This window comes from Lonchura striata, chromosome 2 (genome assembly GCF_046129695.1).
Source record: "Lonchura striata isolate bLonStr1 chromosome 2, bLonStr1.mat, whole genome shotgun sequence".
In the NCBI taxonomy this organism is placed as follows: Eukaryota; Metazoa; Chordata; class Aves; order Passeriformes; family Estrildidae; genus Lonchura; species Lonchura striata.
Genome location: NC_134604.1, coordinates 116,542,056 through 116,563,895, shown reverse-complemented (window position 1 = coordinate 116,563,895; position 21,840 = coordinate 116,542,056). Strand labels below are relative to the sequence as shown.

The 21,840-nt window shown below is 44.1% G+C and overlaps 1 protein-coding gene across 1 annotated transcript; it reads left to right on the top strand.

Moving 5' to 3' along the window:
- The first annotated feature begins 744 nt into the window (after nt 1–744).
- Nucleotides 745–20,455, top strand: IFNAR1 (interferon alpha and beta receptor subunit 1). The gene is made up of 11 exons (XM_077781720.1): nt 745–1,035; nt 5,820–5,943; nt 9,846–10,030; nt 11,255–11,412; nt 12,926–13,073; nt 14,285–14,399; nt 15,506–15,702; nt 15,952–16,106; nt 16,820–16,973; nt 18,417–18,571; nt 19,633–20,455. Exons 1-11 carry the CDS (start codon nt 786–788, stop codon nt 19,858–19,860), a joined length of 1,869 nt encoding a protein of 622 aa, XP_077637846.1. The 5' UTR covers nt 745–785; the 3' UTR covers nt 19,861–20,455.
- The last annotated feature ends 1,385 nt before the right edge of the window (nt 20,456–21,840 follow it).

Here is a 21,840-nt window from a genome sequence, read left to right as displayed (position 1 = left end):
ACCCAGCCCTGACTGCCCTCACAGAGCTCTGACACCGCCCTCACGCTGCCCCTCATACAGCTCCGACACCGCCTCACACCGCCCTCAGAACCCTCACATCGCCCTCATGCAGCCCTGACCGCCCTCACACCGCCCTGACCGCCCCCACAGAGCCCTCACTGCGCCCTCACGCAGCCCCGACACCGCCTCACACCGCCCTCATACAGCTCCGATACCGCCCTCAGAACCTTCACATCGCCCTGGCCGCCCTCACAGAGTTCTGACACCACCCCCTCACATAGCCCTCACACCGCCCTGACCGCCCCCACAGCTCCGACGCAGCCCTCACCGCCCTCAGACCGCCCTCACGCAGCCCCGACATCCCCTCACACAGCCCTGACCGCCTTCACACAGCCCCGACACCGCCCTCACACCGCCCTGATCGCCCTCACACAGCCCCGACACCGCCCTCACACATCTCCGACACAGCCCTCACATCGCCCTCACACCGCCCTGATCGCCCTCACACAGCCCCGACACCGCCCTCACACAGCCCCGACACAGCCCTCACATCGCCCTCACACCGCCCTGATCGCCCTCACACAGCTCCGACACCGCCCTCACGCAGCCCTGATCGCCCTCACAGCTCCGACACAGCCCTCACACCGCCCTCACAGCCCCCACACCGCCCCCACACCGCCCTCACAGCCCCCACACCGCCCTCACGCCGCCCCGACCGCCCCTCAGAGCGCCCGGGCCGCTCCGCGCAGGCGCCGCCGCCGCCGCTTCCGGCAGCGCTGCCCGGGATGGCGGAGCCGGGGGCTGGGGCGGCGGAGCCCGGGCAGGGATGGCCGGAGGAGCCGGAGGAGCCCGGGGATGGACGCACGGAGGAGCCGGAGGAGCCCGGGGATGGACGCACGGAGGAGCCGGAGGAGCCCAGGGATGGACGCACGGAGGGGCCGAGGGGCAGAAGGACGGCGGAGCGGCTGCGGGAGCCGGGCGCGCTCTGGCTGGCGGCCGCGCTGCCGCTGCTCCTGGTCCCGCTGCCCTGCGCAGGTGGGTCCGGGAGCGCTCAGGGAGCGGGGCGGAGCGGGGCTCCCTCCCCGGGAGAGCGGGGAGCGGGCCCGCTGCGCTCCCGGAGCTCCGCGGGGATGCGGGCTGGGATAACGGTGTCGGTGAGGATGTGCTGTGGTGTTTGCAGGGCTGCCGTGGAATCACAGCGGGGTTTGGGCTGGAGGAACCCCAAATCCCACCCAGTGCCACCCCTGCCATGGGGACACCTCCCACTGTGCCAGGCTGCTCCAGCCCCAGTGTCCAGCCTGGCCTTGAGCACTGCCAGGGATCCAGGGGAATCTGGGAATTCCATCCCAGCCCTGCCCACCCTGCCAGGGAACAATTCCCAATTCCCAATCTCCCACCCAGCCCTGCCCTCTGGCAGTGGGAGCCATTCCCTGGGTCTGTCCCCCGTGTCCCTGTGGATTGTCCCTCTCCCCCAGCCCGTCCCACCCATTCCCGGTGAATTGCAGCGGCTGCAGCCGCGGCGTGGGAAAAACAGCTTTGGATTCCCGTTCTTTGGCTTGGAAGTCAGTCTGGCAGAGTCTAAAGGATAAATGACGACATGATAGGTAGAATGGCAGGATGGGGGTTTTGGCTCGCAGGGCACGAGCTTGTGCCTTATCTTTTTTCCTTACACAGCAAAAAGCAACTATTGCCCAAAATCTGTTACTGGAAGAGGAAGGGTTGTGGAGCATCACAAGGGAGGGCAGAGAGACTGTTTATACAGGCAGGGAGTGACAGCACCAGGGACAATGGTTTTACACTGCCAGAGGGCAGGGCTGGCTGGGATATGGGGAATTGGGAATTGTTCCCTGGCAGGCTGGGAGGGGCTGCGATGGAATTCCCAGAGCAGCTGGGGCCGCCCATGGATCCCTGGCAGTGCCCAGGGCCAGGTTGGACACTGGGGCTGGAGCAGCCTGGGACTGGGTGGGCTCTGAGATCCCAACCAGTGGGTGATCCTAACTCTGGAATTCCAATAGCTCTGCTTCAGTGGCCTCTCCTTTTCCCTGTGCTGCTGCTCCAGGGTAAAGCTCTGGCTCTGGGTTTTCTTTGCATATCAAAGTCGTTCAGAGCTTTTTCTGGTGTCACATGTAAGGGGCCTCCTCTTCCTCCTTCTACTGAAATATTGGCTGAAATTTTCCACTGGCTTCTGCACCCAGGGATGTCGTAAGCATCGAGCATCATATGCTCTTCGTGGGATTTCCCCCAACAGCAGGGTTTGCTGTGTTGCCATTTCTTGCTTTCTTCTGTTGCTGAATAGATTTTATTACATAATCATTATTATTTTCAACCATTGTTTACTGATAACATTGCTGAACATCTCCCGAGTGAAGCAGTAATTTTTCTGTATTAGAACAGGTTGGGTTGGTTTAATTTATTGGAATTTGGTAGGGGAAGGAAATAGGCAGATGTGCTAAAAGCATTTCTGGTTTTTAATCTTTTCTTTCTGCAGAAACCTAATGCCTTATAATGGTTTCTCAGAACCAAAGTATCATCATGCTCAAGTGGACAAACAGGAATTAGTTTTAAATGTTTGGCTTTTAATCATTAATAAAATAAGCCAGGAAGAAGTGTTGTTTTTTAGGTTTTTCTTTGCATATCAAATTACTACATAAATCACAAAGTTTCTCTGCTGATTAAACGTCGCTGAGTTTGCTCCTTCCTTCCTGCATAGCTGTTCATTGGGAAATGGATGATTTGTGGAATTAATTTAGGGAGGCAAGCACAAAACTCATTGGAAATAGGGAAATATGTGAAAGGGTGGATGGCTGAATCACCTATTCCTGTGTGTAGGGTGGAACATCCAGAAGTATCCTGAGAAACTGCATCAGTATTCCAGGAAACAAGTGCAGTGATATTGAGCAGGAGAATGTGCAGGGCAAAGACAGGAGGGTTAAAATATCAGACCTGAAAAAAAAAAAAAAAAAAATTCTACACATAAATTACATGACATTGTTTTGTTGGGTGTTTTTAGAAACCCCAAAAGTATCAGGGCACAGCAGTGCTAATTAGAAGGAAAAGATTAGGTCATGTCTCATATAAATTAGGCCTCCATTAAGTAGCCTCATCCAGTTCATTGTGATTTTTTGTTTCACTGCTTCAAGCAAGTTGAACCGTTTGGAAGGGATACAGAAGAGAACAATAAAATTCCCTCAGGAAGCTGGAAATTTGGCTTAAAAGGAAAACTTCAAGAATTGCTGCTGCCATTCAGCTTTCTCTTGGTGGGGAGTTGTGTTGGAAATGACCTTCCTGGGCTATTTCCCAGCTGTACAAAACACTGGCCTGGCTTAAAACACAGAAAATCTTAAAGATCTTTAAAAATCAGAGATTTTAGATCTCTGCTCAGAACACGGATCTGGACAGGATCTTCTTCCTGCTTCCACTCCTCCTTTTTCCCATCTGACCCGCTGAGGTCTAACCAGGAGTACTGGAAAGCCTCATGCTCTATCAATTAAGGATTTGAAAAGACAGGAAAGATACACTAAATATTTAAATTTCTACCCAAATCAAACACAAATACTCTAATAATTGGAATTTATTCGTGTTTTTATCAGTTGGAGTCTGTGGGGCCCTTGTTGTCACAAGGGTTTTGGCTGAATTGTAGCCATCTGTTGGATAAATATCTGGGAAAAAAAAATCTGGTTTTTCCTTTGTTTTCTTATTTTCCAAGCAAACATCCTTTGGCATTCTCTGGGTTTGTCTTACTCTGTCAGAAGCGCAGCAAATCCCTGCCTCGTGGGAATAAATTCCCTAGCGGGAGCCACAAGGTTTAAGTGAATTATTTGGCTCGCGTGTTTTATTAATTTATTTTATTTTAATTTTATTTTAATTTTTATTTTCATTATTTTTCTATTCTGTTTTCTATTTTAATTTTATATTTATTTTAATTTTTTATTTTATTAATTTTATTTTCTTTTAATTCTATTTTAATTTTTATTTTAATAATTATACTATTTTATTTATTTCAGATTTTACTTTATTGTAATATTTTGTCTTAATTATATCCTAGCATTTTATTTGCATTTTATTATAGTACTTTAACATTTTATTTGAATTTTATCCTGATATTTTATTTGCATTTTATTATAGTACTTTAACATTTTATTTGAATTTTATCCTGATATTTTATTTGCTTTTTATTGTAAAACTTTAACATTTAATTTTAATTTTATCTTCATATTTCCTTTTCTTTTTATTATAATATTTTATCTTAATTATATCCTAATATTTTATTTGCTTTTTATTATATTTTTTCACATTTTATTTTAATTTTATCATAATATTTTATTTTATTGTAATATTTTATCTTCATTTTATCCTAATATTTTACTTGCTTTTTATTATACTTTCCTTTCACATTCTATTTTAATTTTATCATAATATTTTTATTGTAATATTTTATCTCCATTTTATCCTAATATTTTATTTTTATTGTAATAATTTATTTTATTTTAATTTTATCTTAATATTTTATTTGCATTTTATCATAATACTTTATTTTATCTTAATTTTATCCTAATATTTGATTTGCTTTTTACTGTAATACTTTAACATTTTATTTTCATTTTATCTTAATATTTTCTTTTTATTGTAATAATTTATTTTATTTTCATTTTATCTTAGTATTTTGTTTGCTTTTTATCATAATACTTTATTTTATTTTAATTTTATCGTAATATTTGATTTCCTTTTTACTGTAATACTTTAACATTTTATTTTAATTTTATCTTAGTATTTTATTTGCTTTTTATCATAATACTTTATTTTATTTTAATTTTATCTTGATATTTTCTTTTTATTGTAATATTTTATTTTCATTTCCTCCTAATATTTTCTTTGCCTTTTATCATTATACTTCATTTATTTTATTTTTTTATTTTAATTTTATGCTATTTTTTTTATTATTTTTGTTGTAATACTATAACATTTTATTTCAATTTTATCCTGATATTTTCTTTGCCTTTTATCGTTATACTTCATTTATTTTATTTTTTTATTTTAATTTTATGCTATTTTTTTTATTATTTTTGTTGTAATACTATAACACTTTATTTCAATTTTACCCTGATATTTTCTTTGCCTTTTATCATTATACTTCATTTATTTTATTTTTTTATTTTAATTTTATGCTATTTTTTTTATTATTTTTGTTGTAATACTATAACATTTTATTTCAATTTTATCCTGATATTTTCTTTGCCTTTTATCGTTATACTTCATTTATTTTATTTTTTTATTTTAATTTTATGCTATTTTTTATTATTTTTGTTGTAATACTGTAACACTTTATTTCAATTTTACCCTGATATTTTCTTTGCCTTTTATCATTATACTTCATTTATTTTATTTTTTTATTTTAATTTTATCCTTTTTTTTATTATTTTTGTTGTAATACTATAACATTTTATTTCAATTTTATCCTGATATTTTCTTTGCCTTTTATCATTATACTTCATTTATTTTATTTTTTTATTTTAATTTTATCCTATTTTTTTATTATTTTTGTTGTAATACTATAACACTTTATTTCAATTTTACCCTGATATTTTCTTTGCCTTTTATCATTATACTTCATTTATTTTATTTCTTAATTTTTATTTTATCCTATTTTTTTTGTTGTTGTTGTAATACTATAACATTTTATTTCGATTTTACCCTGATATTGTATCATTATTCATCACAACACTTCATTTTTTCCTTTCCTCCCGGTATGTTTTTTCTCCTCACGGTACGAGTGGCCGTTGGCCGTAAGTTCTCTCCCCTTTCCCGTTCTGTCTCCGCAGGCCAGAGCCGCCTGCCCAGCCCGGCGCGGCTGCGGGTGCACGCCGTCAACACCAACTTCTCCCTGAGCTGGGAGCACCGCGGGGGCAGCGCCCGCGGCGTCACCTTCTCGGCCCAGCTCCAGTGGTGAGTGTCCCTGAGTGTCCCTGGCCACCGCCCCGGGCACACCGGGACCCCTCCGGCTGCCTCCAGACCTGCCACGGGCTCACAGCACCCCTGCCTCCCACTCTGGCCTCTGACAAGCTGTATCAGCAGCCACAAGGGTTTCAGTAATGGGATATTTCAGCTAACAAACTAGAATTTTGGGGTGTTTAGAATGTAGTTCAGGGGGTCAAGATGGAGGGATTTGGGCGTGTGTGACCAGGGATTTGGGCGTGTGTGACCAGGGATTTGGGCGTGTGTGACCAGGGATTTGGGCGTGTGTGACCTTCTTCTCCTTCATCTTGTCCTTGGCGTGATGGTGACACTCTCCTATTGCTTTAGGATGGGGACACACTGTCCAACGTAGATGATGGGAATTTGTAATAAATGGTAAACACACACACACACACACACACACACACACACACACATAGTTTTGAGTATATAAGGTGGGAGCCACCCAAGGCTCAGGGCAGATGGCCATGGGCTCCTTGCTAGGCAGAGCTGGGCAGGTCAGAGAAAGAATGTTTAGATAAGAAGAAATAAAAAGCCTTGAAAACACAATCAGAACCATTCCAGGCTCCTCCTTTGGCTGAGTGGGCTTAGGGAGCAAAGATTCTGTACAATATCAGGGTCACCCTGACCCTTAGGAACCCTGAGAGAAATAAAGACACTGAACCACCAGCAGGGCTCTGGCAGAAGATTTCTTGGCACACTCAGAAGTGGAATTTATGTTTATTTTGTCTCTGCTTTGTTTGGTTTCTCTAGCTGTGGCCACACACAGGGGATTTGAGGGAATTTTCAGTGTAATTTGCAAGTAATTTCTCAGTGTTCATTAACTCACCTTTCTCAGCTGCAAGTTTAATGCCCAGATGAAACAATTTAAGGTTTATTCTTAAAGATTTCCTTGGTTTCCTTCAGTTTTTCCATACCCCCATTCTTTTGCACACATTAGCACAGACATTCTGTGGCACTTTTCCTGACAAGTAAATATTGAAAAACATTGCTGAGACAAAATTACTGAAATTCTGAGCAACCTGGGATTGTGAAAGGTTTCCTGTTTGTGGCAGGGGTGGAACAGGATGGGCTTTAAGGTGTCTCCCAACCCAAACCACTCTGGGATTGGGATTTTAAAAAACCCAGTTCCTATTTTCCAATACATAGATAAGAACAGCTGCTTTGAAAATAGATTTATTTCTTAAAATGTCAGACTGGTCTGAAAGACAAGGTAGGAATTGAGGGTAAACAATTGCTGCTTTAGGTCTGTGCCTCCTTTTTTTGACCAGGACATTTTAAATGTCTCTATAAATCTCTTCCTTTACTGAGGTGTGGATGTGTGTTGATTTAAAAAGAGCTGCTGAAAGCCTGATTATTGCTGAGCTCCACTTTTCACCTCTGTGTTTTTGTTTTCCCTTAATTTCCATTCCTGGCTCATGTTATAATTAGTGGAGTTCTGCTGGTTTTATGCTCTTTTAACTTTTGTCAGGACCTTAAAATTTCTTCCCATGAATTATAAAACCTTTGCCAGGCTAGGAAATATAATAATCCTGAGGATGTAATTCTGTGTTCTGGCAGTTGTAGGATAATTTACAGGAGATAACACTGATTGCACTGATGATAAAGCAGCATGAAAAAGGGTGATGTTTATTAAAGTTAAGAAGAAAATAAGAATAATTTCAGTGGTTGTGGGTTGGATTTTTCCCAGACTATTTTATCCTGGAGGTGTGTTATAAATAAGTATGTCATTATTGTATTTTGCTATTATTGGCTTTTGTAAATTACTCTGATATAGTACAGTTGGTAATCTCTTTTTAACTGCTTTTGATATAGTATAATTTGTCAGCTTTTTATAGTTAATACTCTAATCCCTGTGTGGATTGTATATCTTAGCGTGATAAATATATATTATAGTTTAGGTTTTTGCAAAATATTATGCACTGTGTATTATAACATTAACTTTTGCAGAAGTAATTATAGTTGTGAAATAATGATGATGATGAATAGAACAACTTATTAATATGTATAATGTATTAATATTAATAAAATTAAAAATTAAATTAAAACAAACATTAAATTAATAAAATAATAGTAATTGTAGTCCTGAAATAATAACTAATGCCTTTATTTTTGTAAGTAACTGATAATAGTGAAATATCTATTCAAATAGTAAAATATCTACTCAATATCTATTCAATAGCGAAATAGCTAATATTGATTGAAATTACTTGTAAAAATGGCTGGAATGTCTGTATGATAAGAAAACATGGAAAAAAACCAGACAAATAGCACCAAAGAAAAATTTACCACTGCCCCTTGGGCTGTCAGTAACTGTCAAACCACAGAGCAGGGGCCCTCATGAGGAAATAAGATACAAAACTCTCAAAATCCCATCTGTGAGGAAGTAAAATACAAAACTCTCAAAATCCCACCTGCATTGTGCTCTAAGAAGATGAGGCCAGGGACAAACTAAGATAAAGAATTCCTGGAGCATGTGAACTCAAGGGAACATTGAATATAAATTAATATAAAATATAAATAATATAAATATATTATTTTTATAAAATAATATAAAATAATATAAATATAAAATGCCTGGAGCATGTAAACTCAAGGGAACATTGAATATAAATTAATATAAAATATAAATAATATAAATATGTTATTTATATATAATAATATAAATATAAAATGCCTGGAGCATGTAAACTCAAAGGAACATTGAATATAAATTAATATAAAATATAATAATATAAATATATTATTTATATAAAAGAATATAAATATAAAATGCCTGGAGCATGTAAACTGAAGGACACATTGAATATGTATAAGCTTCATGAATATGCATCAGCAATGCAGTGAGAGAGCAGCTGAGAGTGGTTACAGTGAAGGTGTGCTCACAGTGAAGGTTGCCAGGCACCCCAGCACTGGGCACTGTCCCTTCTATCCCCTATTAAACTTCTGCACGTTGGGGTGTTGTTTGTCCTGGGGCTGTTGTTTATCCTGGGGTGTTGTTTAATCTAGGCTGTTTGTCCTGGGGCTGTTATTTGTCCTGGGGTGTTGTTTAATCTAGGTTGTTTGTCCTGTGGGTGTTGTTTATCTCCGGGTGTTATTTATCCTGGGGTGTTATTTGTCCCGGGGTGTTGTTTATCCTGGGATTGTTGTTTGTCCTGCGGGTGTTGTTAGTCCTGGGGGTTGTTTATTCCAGGGTGTTTGTCCTGGGGGTGTTGTTTATTCTGGGCTGTTTATCTCCGGGTGTTATTTATCCTGGGGTGTTGTTTGTCCCGGGGTGTTGTTTATCCAGGGTTGTTGTTTGTCCTGGGGGTGTTGTTTATTCCAGGGTGTTTGTCCTGGGGGTGTTTATTCTGGGGTGTTATTTGTCCCGGGGTGTTGTTTATCCAGGGTTGTTGTTTGTCCTGGGGGTGTTGTTTAATCTAGGTCGTTTATCCCGGGGCCGTGGTTTATCCCGGGGCCGTGGTTTATCCCGGGGCCGTGGTTTATCCGGGGCCGTGGTTTATCCGGGGCCGTGGTTTATCCCGGGGCCGTGGTTTATCCGGGGCCGTGGTTTATCCGGGGCCGTGGTTTATCCCGGGGCCGTGGTTTATCCCGGGGATGTCGTTTATCCCGGGCCGTCGTTTATCCCGAGGCCGTGGTTTATCCTGGGGCCGTGGTTTATCCCAGGCCGTTGTTTATCCTGGGTCGTTGTTTATCCCGGGGCCGTGGTTTATCCGGGGCCGTGGTTTATCCCGGGCCGTGGTTTATCCCGGGCCGTGGTTTATCCCGGGGATGTCGTTTATCCCGGGGATGTCGTTTATCCCGGGGATGTCGTTTATCCCGGGCCGTTGTTTATCCTGGGCTGTCTCTCCCGGCTGTTCTCTGTCCCGCAGGCCGGAGCTGAAGGACACGGGCTGGCAGGAGCTGCCGGGGTGCCAGGCCGTGGCTGGCACAGGCTGTGACATCTCCTCGGCCATCTCCGAGTACTACGATCCCCACTACGTGCGCGTGAGGGCCCAGGCAGGGCCCCTGCTGTCCCCCTGGTCCGAGGTCCTGGAGATGGTGCCCGAATACGTCGGTACGAGCCCGGGGGGCTGGGGACACTTTGCTTCCTTCAGCACCTCAGGGGAGGGTTCTGCTCCCCTGCCCTGCTCAGGTGGGACCACACCTGCAGAGCCTCCAGCCCTGAGATCCAGCAGCAGGAGCACCTGGAGCTGCTGGAGAGAGCCCGGAGGAGCCCCGGGGCTGGAGAGAGCTGGGAATGTTCAACCTGGAGAGGGGAAACTCCAGGGAGAGCTCAGAGTCCTGGAGGGGCTCCAGGAGAGCTGCAGAGGGACTGGGGACAAGGATGGAGGGACAGGAGCCAGGGAATGGCTCCCACTGCCAGAGGGCAGGGCTGGGTGGGAGATTGGGAATTGGGAATTGTTCCCTGGCAGGGTGGGCAGGGCTGGGATGGAATTCCCAGAGAATCCCCTGGGTCCCTGGCAGTACCCAAGCCAGGTTGGAGCAGCCTGGGACAGTGGGAGGTGTCCCTGCCATGGCAGGGGTGGGGTGGGATGAGATTTAAGCTTCTTCCCAACCCAAAGCAGTCTAGAATGAGGGAGTGTGGAAAAGCCACGTGTGGTTTCCACTGCTGGTAACGGCAGAATGGAGAATTTCCCAAGAGGGACACAAGACCAGGCATCTGCAGGTCATGGCATGCAGTTCTGTCTTTTCTGGAAAGGGAAAACTATTCCAAGTCGTGCTGGTTTCCTGACTGAATTTCCTGTCACTCTGTATTTTCCCAGATTACTTATTGGAAAAATCCTTTTTGACAATAGATTTTTGTAGAATCCCAGACTGGTCTGGATTGGGAGGGACCTTAAAGCCCATCCCATCAGGCAGGAACACCTTCCATAGGCCAGGTTGTTCCAAGAACCTTGTTTTTGGGATGTTTGTGGCTTTTCAGCAGTTCCAGTGGTACTGAAGCCCTCCTTTGATGTTGCATTTATTGAACTGAGCTAAGTCTCTTTCCTTGCAGGTTTTAGACTAATTTATACTGATTTTTTTGGAAAACATTTGCTGGTAATATATAATTTTAACTGTTTTTAGAACCAGGTGATGGTAGTTGGTTGTTAGGTTAAATTTCTTTTAGAAACTGCCTGATTCATGAGAACTTAAGATCCTGTGTGTGATTATTCAAAAGAATTAAAAATAAGAAACCATACGGCAGGTATTTCAGGTTTGTTATTGTATAATGCTTTTGGGGTGTATTTTCTCCAAGTAGACATGTTTAACTTATTTTTTCTTTCCATATTTGCAGCTCAGATTGGTCCACCAGGACTGGAATTGCAGTCCACAAATGGAGTCATAAAAGTTATGGTTTCTCCTCCAGAAGCAAATCAGAGGAAAAAAATGTGGATCGATGATCTGAGTTTTAAATATAACCTAGTCTTCTGGGAAAACTCATCACATGCTCAGGTATGAGCACTTCTTTTTTTGTTACTTACATTACCAGAAGTGTCAGAGATGGACTTTAATTCATGCTCTGAAATGGAATTGTTTGGTTCTGTCACTGTGTAACTGCTCCTGTGAGGTTTGAAAGTTGGGGGAGGTGGTTTTTTCTTGGTGGAATGATTTTGTTCTTACCATACGATTGTTTTATTTGGATTTCCCCGATCCAGGGACTTTTTTGAGGTGTTGCCATTGTGAACTGGTTTCCAAGGCAGCATGTGTGTCCTGCAGAGCACCCAGAGCTCTCCTGTGAAGAGCAGGGGAGAAACTCTTCTTTTTTTATCTTTTTTAGGGAAGTGAGAGTCATCTAAGTTAGGGCAGGGGTCAGAGGGCAATCTGTGTTCTTTTGGGAGATCAGATCAAAATCATCACTTCAGAAAGGACCTTGAAGGGCTGGAGTGTGTCAGGGCTGGGAAGGGAATGGAGAGTTCCTGAGGGATCTGGGAAGGGGCTGGAGAGTTCCTGAGGGAGCTGGGAAGGGAATGGAGAGTTCCTGAGGGAGCTGGGAAGGGGCTGGAGAGTTCCTGAGGGAGCTGGGAAGGGAATGGAGAGTTCCTGAGGGAGCTGGGAAGGGGCTGGAGAGTTCCTGAGGGAGCTGGGAAGGGGCTGGAGAGTTCCTGAGGGAGCTGGGAAGGGAATGGAGAGTTCCTGAGGGAGCTGGGAAGGGAATGGAGAATTCCTGAGGGAGATGGGAAGGGGCTGGAGAGTTCCTGAGGGAGCTGGGAAGGGAATGGAGAGTTCCTGAGGGAGCTGGGAAGGGGCTGAGCCTGGAGCAAAGGAGGCTCAGGGGGACCTTGTGGCTCTCACAGCTCCTGCCAGGAGGGGACATGGAGGGAAACACAGGAATGAGGAAAGGACAAGAGGGAATGGCCTCAAGGTGCACCAGGGGAGGATCAGATTAGAGACAGAATTAAATTTCCCTCAAAGAGTGGTTAGGCCATGGGATGAGCTGCCCAGGGAGGTTTGGAGTCACTGGAATTGTCCCAGAGGAGTCTGGATGTGGCCTTGGGGACAGGGTTTGGGTGATACTGGGGTGGCACTGGGTGGTCCTGGAGGGCTCTTCCCACCTCTGGGATTTTGGGATTATACACTGAAGGAGCACAAGGCCCACAATTGTGTATGGTCAGTCACCACCAAGTCTGGGAGACCAAAAGCAGAGGACAGAGGAGTGTTTGGGTGATGGAGGGATGGGAATGTCTTGCTCCATTCTGGAATGTCAGTGGGGTCAATTCCTGGGCACGCCCAATCCCTCCCCGCTTCCCTGGCAAAGGAGCCCAAAATGCTCCTGCCTGTCAGTCACTGGCTAAGCTGCAAACTTCCCTGTTGGATTTCTCCAGCTCAAACTCTGTCCTGCTTTCTCTGTTTTACCTTTTTAGGTGAGGTATGATACAAATGGGCTGAAACCCTGCAAAGTGATGATTAAAGATGGTCCTGGGGAAGCACAGTTCCCCTCACAGCTCTTTGTGCTTGTTTCTTCCAGCTGCAGAGTAAAACCATTTTCCCTGTTGACACCGTTGATGACCTTGCCCCAAACAGCACCTATTGCTTCAAGGTCCAAGCAAATCTCCCCAGTGATGGAAAGCAGGGCTTCTTCAGCCCCGTCAGCTGTGTGAAAACCAGCCAGAAAGGTACCCAGGAAATCAGCTCATCCGCCAGTGATGACTTCTCTTAAACTGCCACACTGTCAGTTGCTCTGAAGCAACACAAGTAGGCAGAAGGGCCAAATTCCTCCTCACTTTGGTATTAAAAAAAATTATATAAATATATATATACATGGGAGATATGTATATATATTTATATATATGTATGTGTATATATGTGTATATATATATGTGTGTATATATGTATATATGTGTTATATGCATTTACCCTTCTCAATCAACATAAAATATGCCAAGGGCAGAGTTTTAATAATACAGAAATGTTTTTGCCATGAGGTGAATTTTGGCACTGATTTGGAACAAAAGCTTCTTTGTGTGCCTTGGAAAACTCTTATTTTTCAATCAGTGGCTGAATCGGGAGGTAAAAAAACCCAAAAGCCTCTGGGATACTTGGCACTCAATGAATGCACAGAAAGTTGAGCTGAGCTTAAAAAAAATGCTGGTTTTATATAATCCTTGGTGAATTGATTTTTATAGCTGGTGAAGAAAGCCTTTGAAGGGGGCAAGTTTTCCACCTTATAATGTAAAATTAAGTTCTTTTTTATGCTGTGCTGTTGCTTTTAAATGCTTACTTTAGGAAAAAATAACTGCAGAAAGGCAAATATTAGATTGGACAGGGTTGGTAAGTCATAATTAGTTGATGGTACATCAAATTGTAAGTAACTGATGGTAAATGAAAATTTCTTTATACACAAAATACACTAATTAATACACATCTGTGTCTTTAATAATATTAAAAGAATACACGTGTATTTTTAAAATATTAAAATAATACATGTGTATCTTAATAAAATATTGCAATAATTGATACATGCAAGTTTTAATTATTTTACCAAAATATTAAGTAATTGTTGCATTCATATTTTATTAAAACAAAAAATCTAAATGTACAATAAATACAGACGTGTAGTTTTTACATTTTTCTCCTCATGTTATTCCCAAACCAGTTTATTTCTGCTCCTCTCAATATTTGTGTATTTTAATTTTTTTCTGAATTGATTTTTAGCTGATTTTTTAATCAAGGGCTTGATGAGATGCTTTACATATCACAGCCTGTGAATTACAATCTGTATAATGAATAATCTTTATGTTTTCATTATTGACATGAGAAATATCCATTCCCTGTCCATAACATGAAGTTTTTTGGTAACTTTGGGCTTCCTTCTCCCCCTGAGCAGTGAACGACCTCCTGTGTGCAACCAACGTGACTGTCCTGGCTTTGAACATGAAATTCCACCTGTTTTGGCATGCCCAGAAAAACCAGGGTGTGAACTACAACGTGCAGTACCTGCTGTGAGTTCAGCCATTCCCACCCCTGCCATCTGAAATGCCCTTTGTTGTGTTCTGCAAGTGTTTCCTAGAGCTGAAAATGAAATATCTGCTGGCTTCCCCTGCTAACTGGGACGTGAATAGCTTAAGAATTCCATGTGACACCTGAGCCTGGAATTTCAGGGGACTGGGCCGCTTTTGGGGGTGTTAAACTCCTGATGGAAGGGACTCCTAAATGCTGAGGGACATTTTTAAAGCTGGGAAACTTGAATTGCTTAGTGGCTTTTTGACTGTGAAGAAATGAGATGAGTAAAAGTGAGCAAAAATACAGGTGTTGGAGGTTTCAGTTGTCAGCAGCTTGGATCTGTTCTGGGCAGACCCAAATAGGGGAGAAAATACAAGGTAGCACACAGTGTCACCTTAAAAGAAATGTTGTGTCACATTAAAAGAAATGTTGTGTCACATAAAAGAAATGTTGTGTCACTTTAAGAGAAATCTTGTGTCACATAAACCCATCAAGTCCTATGAAAGCCCCCTCCTGTCATGTGAAATAACCCTTGCATCACATCAAACCCCATCGCATCACACACTAAAACACTGTATCACATAAAGAAAACCGGACAAAAATCATATTGCATCAAAAAACAAGGAATGCCATAAAACCCCCATCATGTCCCATAAAAACTCATTGAATCACATCCATAAAATCCCATTAAGAAGCAGCTCTATAAACCTGTATCTCAATCTCCAGCTGTTGCATAAATACTGTGGCCAGCACCTAACAGAAGAGGAGGGATCCCCTGGCATTCCTTGGGAATTCTTTGGCATGACAGAAAAACAATGGACTGCACTGAGCTACGTGAGAACTTCTCATTTGGATTTTCAGAACCTGCACACCCCACATTTCATTTCTCTGCTGAGGCTTGGTTAAAGCCCTGATTTGTATTTACTGGCCCTTTTATCTTCATTGTTCCACTCAGAAATGTCTCATATTAACATGCTGGGGTTGTTTTTTTTTTAATTACTAGAGGCCTTTTTGCCCAAAACTGAGCCAAGTGCAGCACAAACAAATACGATTTTCTTGAGAGTTGAGGGAGCTGACATGAAAACTCTTGAATTCTCTCTTGCAGTAGCTTCTGGAAGAAGTTCAATGAGGATTACTCAGACAAGTGGCTCAGTGTCCCCAGCTGTGAGAACATCACCAGCACCTGGTGCAACTTCTCCTCCATCAACACCACTGGATTTTATTACCTGCGGGTGCAGGCCAGGGAGGGGCACAACAAATCCTGCTTCTCCAGGGAAGTCAAAGTGGATCCTCTGCAAACAAGTAAGGAAATGGTTTCCTGAAATGCTCATTGCTCAGCAAACTTGTGCCAAATGCCTTCATGAGCTGACAGGAGTCTGGAGAGGGGATTTCACAAGAACAGAGTGAAATTAATTGAAGTGTCTCTCAGGACAAAACTATGAAATTATACTTCTAACTGGATGTTTCTTCAAAGTTATCATGGATTTCATTGACAGTCTTTGAGGCAATTTTTTTTAGTGGGATTTTAATTATTTATTTTATTGTTTTCAGATGAAATTGGGCCTCCTGGTGTAAGGCTGGACCTCAGTGACACTTTGCTCCACATCATTATTTCTCCTCCAGGAGGAGCTGAGGAGAAATTCATGAGGGAACATTACCAGTTGTCCTACAGAATCTTGTACTGGAAGAATTCCTCAGATATGGAGGTGTGAGCTAATTACATACAATATAAAATTGATTCTGACTTAAATCCTGAGCTTCTGTTCTCCCTGAGGAGCTCCTCTCCAAAAGTGGCACATTTGTGGTATATCAGTCTTTAAAAAGTCAGTTTATTGGGTTTTTTAATGAAAGATCACTGTGATTTTTATCTCCCAGTGATGACGTAAAATCTCCATTTCTCTGGATGTGGCTGTGTGCAATGTGATGGAAAAAGCTCCTCAAACACTGAAGTCCTGCATCCTTTTAGTTCACATTTTAATGGCTCTTTCCATGTTTTTTAAATACTTCTTAGGGTAAAATATTTCACAGTAATTGGTAAGAGGGGAGCAGAAGAGAGGGAAACAAACTGCGGCAGGAAGGAATTTCCTGGAAACTTGGAATTGTGACATTTCAGAATGGGGGAAGCACTTGGTTCTTGCCCAGGAAGTGTTTGCTGAGTTTTGCTTAGGAGCTAAGGGGGTGGTTTATTTATTTTATTGAATCTGGGTGCCCAGGGAGGTGGTGGAGTTCCTGGAAATGTTCCAGAGGCATCTGGATGTGGGGCTGGATGAGCCCTGCAGATTCTGGGTTTGCAGCAATGTCTGACATTTCACAGAATCACTTCTCCATCAGAGGCCGCAGCTCTCACTCACCTGTTTGAGATTCCTGCGCTGCCCATGGGATCTGATCCTTCCTTTTTCCTTTTTTTTGCTTTTGCCAGGAGGAGGTGAAGCAGAAGGAGGTGAAGCAGACCATAGCCACAGTGTCTGATGTGTCCCCCTCCACCCTGTACTGTGTCAAAGTCCAGGCCATCTCTGAGCCCTACAACAAAAGAAGTGCCTACAGCCAGCAGGAATGCATCCACACCCCTGCAGGTGGGCACAGCCTGGCAGCAACTCCCCCTCTGCAGCTGGAATTGTTCCCCCTTCACTGGGAGCTCAGAACTCCTGCCAGCACTGGGAGCAGCTGGCTGGGCAGAGAGCTTCACTTCCCAGCCCTTCATCTTGGGAGGGAGCAAGGAATCACAAAATTACACGTTAGCAGGGTGTTTTACCTTTGGAACTTAGTTCTTCTGGGAATGAATCTCCTGTGCCAAAGAGTGAGGAGATAAATCACATTTATTAGGGCTGGAAGCTCATCTTGGTGCCAGGGGAGAGTGGGGGGATTGCACTCACTCAGAAAAGAAGATCAAACCAGGGTGAAGATAATTAGCCACATAAAATTCTGTGAACACTGTGAAAATTTCTGACTCTTCAATCTGCCTTAAAGCCAAGAAAATATAATAACAGCAATGCCTGGCTCACATTCAGGATTCATTTATATTGTGGTCCTCACTGCTCTGTCTTATCAAACCTAAAAACAACCAAATGCTACTTTTTACCTGAATGGGGTAAAGATAAATATTTAAATCTATTTACCTAGGTATTACTCTTACCCTTATCCTGCTATTTCAATGAATATCTTTAAATCCAAGCAGTACCTTCAAGTCAGACCATGCTCTGTCTTTCCCAGGTTCTTATACCCCAGAGTGAAAATCTTCCATTCTTTGATCATAAAATAAGACCTGATTATGTTCTTTGTATTCCTTAGAAATGGGTTTCTGGTGCCTGTTAATTTTGGTATCAGCAAACTCCTTTCAGTTTGTTGAGATAATCAGGAAATCATGGAATGGTTTGGCTGGGAAGGACCTTGAGGATCATTTCATCCCATCCCTGCCATGGCAGGGACACCTGCCACTGTGCCAGGCTGTTCCAGCCCCAGTGTCCAACCTGGCCTTGGGCACTGCCAGGGATCCAGGGGAATCTGGGAATTCCATCCCAGCCCCTGCCCACCCTGCCAGGGAACAATTCCCAATTCCCAATCTCCCACCCAGCCCTGCCCTCTGGCAGTGGGAGCCATTCCCTGGCTCCTGTCCCTCCATCCTTGTCCCCAGTCCCTCTGCAGCTCTCCTGGAGCCCCTCCAGGCCCTGGCAGGGCTCTGAGCTCTCCCTGGAGCTTCTCCTCTCCAGGGGAGCCCCCCCAGCTGCTGGTGTGGGGGTGATGGAGAGACTGGAGCATCTTGGAGGTCTCTTCCCACCTTGGTGATTCTCTGTCCTTGCATTGGGAGATATTTTGTGGCTTCTTTAAGCAAAATTGTCTCAGACACTGGCACAGCATCACTTTTCCCTGGTGCCCATAGCTGTGGAAATGTTGTAGAACATTTCCCTGATGTGGAAAGGTTGAATTATTTGATAAATTCTGCAGCACATTTGGAGCTGTGCTTTAATTTTTCCTGGTTCTGAATACCTCGACTGAATGGTTTTTATTCCCAATTTTAGGTACATCTTTGCCTCTGATCATTTTCGGGATTTTCATGGGTGCCCTGCTGTTTGTCCTGCTGGTGGTCACTCCTCTTGTTTTATTGCTCTACCAAGCCTACAACAAAATCAAATATGTGTTCTTCCCCTCCTGCCAGCCCCCCATGAACATCGAGGTGAGCTCTGACTTCCCAGTCATCACACAGCTTCTTTGTAGGAAAATGAACTTTAAATATCATGGAAAAAAGATGTTTATCTGTTATGGGTCAGTCAGGGTTCATTTTAGAGGTTTTATCAGTGGTCTCCAGAGCTTTGTCAGTCTCAGCTTGGCACAGGTGCTGCTTAGCAGGGATCCTTTTCTGGAATGGAAGGGCAACACTCAAGTGTGTCTTGAAACCTCTATTCCTGGATTTCCTTTTCATTCTTGTGTGTCCTCCTCAGGCTCTAACCCATGAAATGTTACAATTCTCTGGTGATGACAGCTGAGAGCAGGAAGAGAGCCGAGATAAAATGTTGGAGTCACCCTTTAGTGTTGGATTCTGTGAATGCAGCTGGGAGGTGTCCCAAGAACAGGGAGAGGAGGAGAGGGAACGGCCTCAGGCTGGGCCAGGGCAGGCTCAGCTGGGACAGCAGCAGCAATTTCCCCCTGGAAAGGGTGCTCAGGCCCTGGCAGGGGCTGCCCAGGGAGCTTTGCAGTGCCCATCCCTGCAGGTGTCCCCTGGAGGTGGCACTGAGTGCTCTGGGCTGGGGACAAGGTGGGCATGGGGCCCAGCTGGGACTCCCTGGGCTGGGAGGGCTTTGCCAGCCCCAGGGATTTGGGGATTGTGTGAACTAAACTTCATCCTAAATCTGAGTTGGTGTCCTTAGGGAAACAAGTGGTGTGTTGGGGTAGGAAACAACACATTGCTGCTCAGCATGAGCATGGAGCCCCAGACTGGTTGGGCTGGAGGGACCTCAAATCCCACCCAGTGCCACCCCTGCCATGGGGACACCTCCCACTGTCCCAGGCTGCTCCAGCCCCAGTGTCCAGCCTGGCCTTGGGCACTGCCAGGGATCCAGGGGCAGCCCCAGCTGCTCTGGGCACCCTGTGCCAGGGCCTGCCCACCTTCACGGTAAAGAATCTGATAAATCCCATTTGTGTGACTGTGGTGTGAAGCAGAATTAGAATTTATTTAAATCAGTATATAATTTAAAATTTATGGATGTTCATCTCTTCCCCTTCTGCTTCTGTCCTCAGGGATTTGGAGCACACCCCTTCAGCAGCCCTTACCTGTCAGCTGCAGAGGAATCCGTGGAAAATTGCTGTGTGATTGAATCCATGGTCACAGAAGAGGGAAATCAGATTGTTTTTGCAGACTACAAACATTCCAAGCAGAGCAGTCGAGACTCAGGGAATTATTCCAACGACGACAACACTTCTGGGAGCAAAGAATCCAAAGAAACCCTGGCCAAGGAAATGGTGTAACTTTGGGAAATCGGAATTCCTTTATGGGATTGTCAACTTCACAAGCACTTCAGACTTCTTTGTGATGGAAGTCCCAGCCTGAGGGGGACACTGTGACCTTTGGGACCCTCAGGGGGACACTCTGGAATTGCTGGGTTTGGGTTCCCAGAGCTGCCCTTGCTGGGAGAGCTCCTCAGGCCTGGCTGGAAATGACCCTGATGTCCCCACCCCACCCAGGGCTGTCCCTCTGCACCAGGAGCAGCTTTGGGCACTTCTCTACTTGAAGCTGTGAGTTGAGCAAAACCTGCCTGCTCCAGCAGAGCTCCGTGTGGAGTTACTCCCACAGTGTTTACACAGCCAAAGGAAATCCATGCTGGACACAAACCTGTGGAATTTTCACCTGCTCTTCCAGCCCCTGGCAGGGCTTGGCTCAGCAGGTCCAGAGCTAAAGGTGATAGGGGAGCAAGAGGAGCAGCAGTGAGAAGGCTGGGGTCCTTCAGAAGGTTCCTCACAGGATTCCTCACAGGGATTCCTCACGGGATTCCTCAGAAGGTTCCTCACAGGGATTCCTCAGAAGGTTCCTCACAGGGATTCCTCACAGGGTTCCTCAGGAGGTTCTTCAGGAGGTTCCTCACAGGGATTCCTCAGAAGGTTCCTCACAGGGATTCCTCACAGGGTTCCTCAGGAGGTTCCTCAGGAGGTTCCTCACAGGGATTCCTCACAGGGTTCCTCAGGAGGTTCCTCACAGGGATTCCTCATGGGATTCGTCAGAAGGTTCCTCACAGGGTTCCTCAGAAGGTTCCTCACAGGATTCCTCAGGAGGTTCCTCACAGGGCTCCTCATGGATGTTGCTGGGCATGTTCCCAGTGTTTGTTCCATGCCTCACTCCCCTGGATCCCTGGCAGTGCCCAAGGCCAGGTTGGACACTGGGGCTGGAGCAGCCTGGGGCAGTGGGAGGTGTCCCCATGGCAGGGGTGGGTTGGGATGGGTTTTTGGGTCTCTCCAAACTCCTTCTGGAATTAGCAGGGCCCCGGTGGAATTGAGGAAATGCCTTTAGCAGGGGGCTGAGCTTGGCGCTCAGGGCTTTCCCTCTTTTGCCAGCAGACTTTTCTTTGGACAATCAGGATGTGCTGCAGGAACATTTCAGTTTTCATATCCCATGTTTTCCATGCTGACTCCACTGTCTTCCAGAGCCTTTTTTTTTTTTAAATACCTTATTTTTTTATGAAGAAACTGCTTTGGAGCCAGCTTTGAGCATCCCATGGGCTGCTGTTTGTTCTATCTAGGAACTCTTGGTGTTTATGTAACTTTTTTTCTTTGATTTTGAAGATATTACCTAATTTTATAAATTTCCTCTCCCTGTGTTCATTGAAGGACATAATAAATTTTGCACATTTGCTTCTTATCCCTCTTTGTTCTGTGTGTTGTTGGTGTGGAGACCTGGAAGCTGCCCTGTGGGTACTTGGGATGTTCCCACGAGGAGCTGTCCTCCTGACAAACCCAGTGTGAAGGATCGAATGGAATATCCCATATAAATGATACAAAAATTGAATTAATGGCATGATTTGGACAAAATTCACGGGAAGGAATTCACTGTCAGATTTTAAGCAAAGCACCCAGTGAGTGTTCCTGAAAGGGGCAGGATAATTCACAGGCAATCCCCATTTTCCTCTGGAATGCAGAACCAAATGGATCATAATGAATGGATATTTATTATTATTATTATTGTATTTTATGCTCTTAAGTGTGCTTATAGAAAATCTTGTACCAGCTCTTTCCAGTGGGGCCAGAAGCATCAAAACCAGGACAGTGAGATGGAAAAACTCCTTGATTCAATGGGTATTTAAATATCTAATATCAATATTTTAATAATAATAATAGAAAAACAATTTGTTTGTTTGTGTATCAAATATTTAAACTGGAAAATTAAGTTCCTCAATGCCCAAGTCAGCCTCATTCTGATTTTTCAGATGTAACCAGAAATACTGGAAAAAGGATTTG

Bases quoted from the DNA above. Each gene is read 5' to 3' on its own strand.
- IFNAR1 (XM_077781720.1), top strand. From the start codon at position 786: ATGGCGGAGCCGGGGGCTGGGGCGGCGGAGCCCGGGCAGGGATGGCCG. The intron at 5,944-9,845 runs GTGAGTGTCCCT...TCTGTCCCGCAG, and splicing joins TTCTCGGCCCAGCTCCAGTG to GCCGGAGCTGAAGGACACGG. The intron at 16,107-16,819 runs GTGTGAGCTAAT...TGCTTTTGCCAG, and splicing joins AGAATTCCTCAGATATGGAG to GAGGAGGTGAAGCAGAAGGA.